The 4037-nt window shown below is 45.4% G+C and overlaps 1 protein-coding gene across 1 annotated transcript; it reads left to right on the top strand.

The window, feature by feature from the left end:
• The first annotated feature begins 798 nt into the window (after nt 1-798).
• Nucleotides 799-3827, top strand: LOC124606985 (cuticle protein 16.5-like). Its single transcript, XM_047139126.1, has 2 exons — nt 799-907; nt 3244-3827. Exons 1-2 carry the CDS (start codon nt 896-898, stop codon nt 3679-3681), a joined length of 450 nt encoding a protein of 149 aa, XP_046995082.1. The 5' UTR covers nt 799-895; the 3' UTR covers nt 3682-3827.
• The last annotated feature ends 210 nt before the right edge of the window (nt 3828-4037 follow it).

Here is a 4037-nt window from a genome sequence, read left to right as displayed (position 1 = left end):
CAAGAAAGTCGAATGCTTTTGGTGTTCGTTCTTCTCTGAGATGAAGCGACGGCGTATCTCATGATACCTATTAGTTGATTGGTGATCTAAAAATGTAGAAAAGAGGCGGACAGTCGCGAATACTAAAGTCGTTTCGTCGACAATGTTATGGGACAAAAATGAATGCGGAGGGACGTTATGACTGGTGCTATCTGTTCCGTTCCTCAGTCATTATCGGCAAACTGAAACCACTGACGCAGATTCGTCACGCTTGAGCGTAGAGAACCAGTCATGAGTAGACCGTTTCTCATGGTGCGCGCGACAACATCTTGCGAAAGTAGTCTCAAAGATGCGGATGAACTCAGTGTTTTCCTTTGGGACAGTGACATAGCTGAGTATTGAATTAAATAACCGCCTTTGAAGAGATAAGCATCCTGCATTTCCTGTAAGCAACTCGAAACGTAAGAAAAATGAAAAAAGAAATACGCAGTAATCTAGAAGGACTAGAATTGTGAGTCGTACTATAGAGCTTCTAGTGGAGATACTACGTGGAAAACCGAAGCAGACTTTTGTCAAACTTGTATAAATGGCATGCAGCCGTAAGACCGGCGAGTAACCTCGAGTGTTGGAGGCTGACGTAAAGTGCGTACAGACGTTGCGAAATAGACCTAGTTCCTTCTGGCAGAGCAATGCGTCAACGATATGCATCAAATCAGCTGGTGTACGGCGGCTACCGGTAGCGCCAAGTGCGCGCCCCTGAGCACGTGGTGGAAGGCCGCTGCACCACTTTCACCGGCCGCCGGGCGCCCCTCTGGTCCCTATATATACAGACCACCGGTGGGTTGATGGCACAGTTCAGCAGAGCTCCCAGCGCCGCAGCAGCAGCCGACGTACCACCACCACCACCACCGACAAAATGAAGTGCCTGGTGAGTGCCCCAGAGACGCCACTCAGTCATATCATTTAGACCAATGGACTGAACTCGATATGTAAGAAAAAAGAAACACACAGCAATCTAGAAGGACTACATCTGACACCATTTGTGGTAAAAATTCTTAAAACGAACTTCTTTCGTAGCTATTTTTGTGAAAACAGAATGAAAGTATCTGCGTTTGTTGGTGAAGCATTCATGTCTGATATACGTATTGTATCGAAACTGTACTTTGCGTACACTGTTAGTAACAATTCCAACATACAGGGTGACTGTTATCGAAATACATGAAAAAAAAACATAAATTTGCTGTAGACTACTCCATTCAACATGTAAACGTCCCTACAGATATTGAGTTTATGAATGACATGTTCGACATGCCTGCCATCATTGGCGACGATGTGGCACAGACGAATAGCGAAGTGCCTGAACATCGATGCTGCTGATGACCTTCTGAATAGCAGCTTGCAGTTCAGCAATGGCTTTGAGGTTACTGCTGTACACCTTGTCTTTAATATAGTCCCACAAATGGGAGTAGCATGTGTTCAGATCCTGAGAATATTGCGACCACTCGAGGCCCCTACCTGTAGCCTCTGGGTACCCCAGAATGCGGTTCCCAAAGTTCTCCTGCAGGTCGTCAGACACTCTCCTGCTCTGATGGAGTCGAGTTCCATCTTGAATGAACCACATCAAAGTCAATAGTCAGTCGCAATAATGGGGATGAAATCATCTCCCAAAACCTTCACATACCATTCGGTAGTCACTGTGCCATCAGGCAATATCGCACCGATTACTCAGTGACTTGGCATTGCACACCGCAGTTCCCACTTGTCAGTGAAAAGATTTGCCGATCGGGAAATGCCGATTCTCAGTCCCCCAAATGCGACAATTTTGTTTATTCACCAACCCATTCAAATGAAAGTTGACTCCGTCGCTAGTCCATACCATATTCGCATCAAAATTCACATCATGCCCCGCGGCCAACGGTGCAGTTTGAATATCCTAATGCAAACCGTTCAGAAGCTACGACAATTTTATTTCATATAGTTCAATAATTGTCACCCTGTATTTTTCGACAGTTCAGATGCTTAACAATGACTCAGAAAACACATGTATAACGCAAAATCTGATTCCATTTAACTTTGTCTTCCCTGCTTCACTCTAGTCCTTTCCAGTTGTAAAGGTGACTAGAATTAAAAAAATATTTTATTTTCCACTATTTCGTAAGTTGTAATACATTTGACGTAAATACCAGCTACTATTGAGGAAGAGACACCAGCCAAAACATTGGGATACTTCCTGAAAAACATTGCCATCGTCGTGTGATCTGCTTGTCTTTGTTTGAAAAAATTCCTGAGGGGAACATATCCAGGCGTTATCGTACAATGAAAGCAGGACTGATTTATTAAAACATCCAAAACCGTTCATTAAGATATGTTTCAACATGTATGTTATCAGAATTTCTTTTGGGGAAAGAAACAGTAACATTGCCTATCCAGTCCAGCATTCCGCTGTATGCTATTATCTTCCCTGCAGACACTGTTGGCTGCAAAGGTTCAAGGCGAAAATTGAATCAGACTGCTTCTCATGTTCTACCATTTCCCTATGAGCTTTCCGTCTGGCAATGGGCATTTTTTGAGTCATGATACAGGCACATTTTATCGTTTGGAGAGGTTTATTTAAAACGAAACCGGTGTTGCGTAATAAACGCACATGTAATAACAATTGTCAGGTTTTATTTATTATTATTCAATTACTCGGTTATACTTACAGCATAATGCACGAGTAGAAACGTCTTTGACTAATTTCCTGCAAGGGACCACTCATGTACTGTGTTTCTCTATGATCGTATTATCACAGAGTGCTCAGAAGCGAAGAACCAGTGGATAATAAATCCTGACAGACAGAGGCACTGCTTATACCAAGATCATCTTTCGTATCTCCTGCAAGAGCATGAATTTTAAGGATTTAAAGGCATACGTAACGATTCAGGAAGAATATATAGACAGATAAACCACGGTGGTTACTGAACTTTGAGTATCTTCGGAACATAGGAGCAAACGAGAAAGTGCCCTTTTTGTATCTCACTGTATGATGCTTACAAATGTCAAGAGATGTGCATCTAAGCCAATTGAAAATCACCATGCATAGCAACATGATTAACAAGAGCAACGGAAATAAGCAAATTAAAGACTTCCAATATCCAACCAATAAAGACCTCTGCCTGAACATAATGAATACACCTCGTAATCCATTGAACTCATTATAATCGTTACACTCATATGAACAGAAAGCAAGACTCGCTCTCTGAGCAGGAAATCGAAATTTCCCAGATCGTCCTCAGTGCTGTCGTGGCCGTGGCCCTGGCCAAGCCCGGCTACCTGGGAGCCGGCGTCGCCGCCCCCGCCGTCGCTGCCGTCCCCGGCATCGCTGCTGCTGTCCAGCCCGCTCCGGTCTTCGTGGGCGGCATCCACCCCGGCCTCGCCGCCTACGGTCCGGCCAACATCGTCGTCGGACCTGGTGGCTACAACCTGAACACCCCTGACGTGGCCGCCGCCAGGGGCGCCCACCTGGCCGCCGTCGCCCAGACGAGGGCCCGCGACGCCGCCATCAACGGCGCCGCCCTCGCCGCCGCCTCTGCCGCCGCCTATGGCGCCTACGCCGCCCCCGCCGTCGTCGCAGCCGCCCCCGCCGTGGCTGCTGTGGCCCCTGCTGCCTACGGTGGGCCCGCTGCTGCCCTGCTGGCTGCCAAGGCCGCGTACCACGGCTGATGCATTGTGCTGTGTGACGTTTCACGACTTTGCACCACTCGACCTCACTGGATCTGAAACCTCAGATTTTGCACCACAGGCTACAAATTTTCATATACTGATATACGTTGGTGGTACTTAAAAAATAAATTATTTTTTCACCATCAGACTATAGTTCTTATTTTTCTCATTTTACTAAAATAATCTGTTTTTGAAGTTTATTCTCATAAATGCTCCCTCACACAGCTAGAAGTTACAACACCTTCCAGTGCCTACATAGAATACTGTAGATGCTATCAAAACGTTAAACAAACTTCTGTCTGTTAGAGTATCAAGATACATTACAAATGTACATTTTGACATTATCAATTACAGTG

This window comes from Schistocerca americana, chromosome 3 (genome assembly GCF_021461395.2).
Source record: "Schistocerca americana isolate TAMUIC-IGC-003095 chromosome 3, iqSchAmer2.1, whole genome shotgun sequence".
Lineage (NCBI taxonomy): Eukaryota > Metazoa > Arthropoda > Insecta > Orthoptera > Acrididae > Schistocerca > Schistocerca americana.
This window is presented reverse-complemented; position numbering and strand designations above follow the sequence as displayed.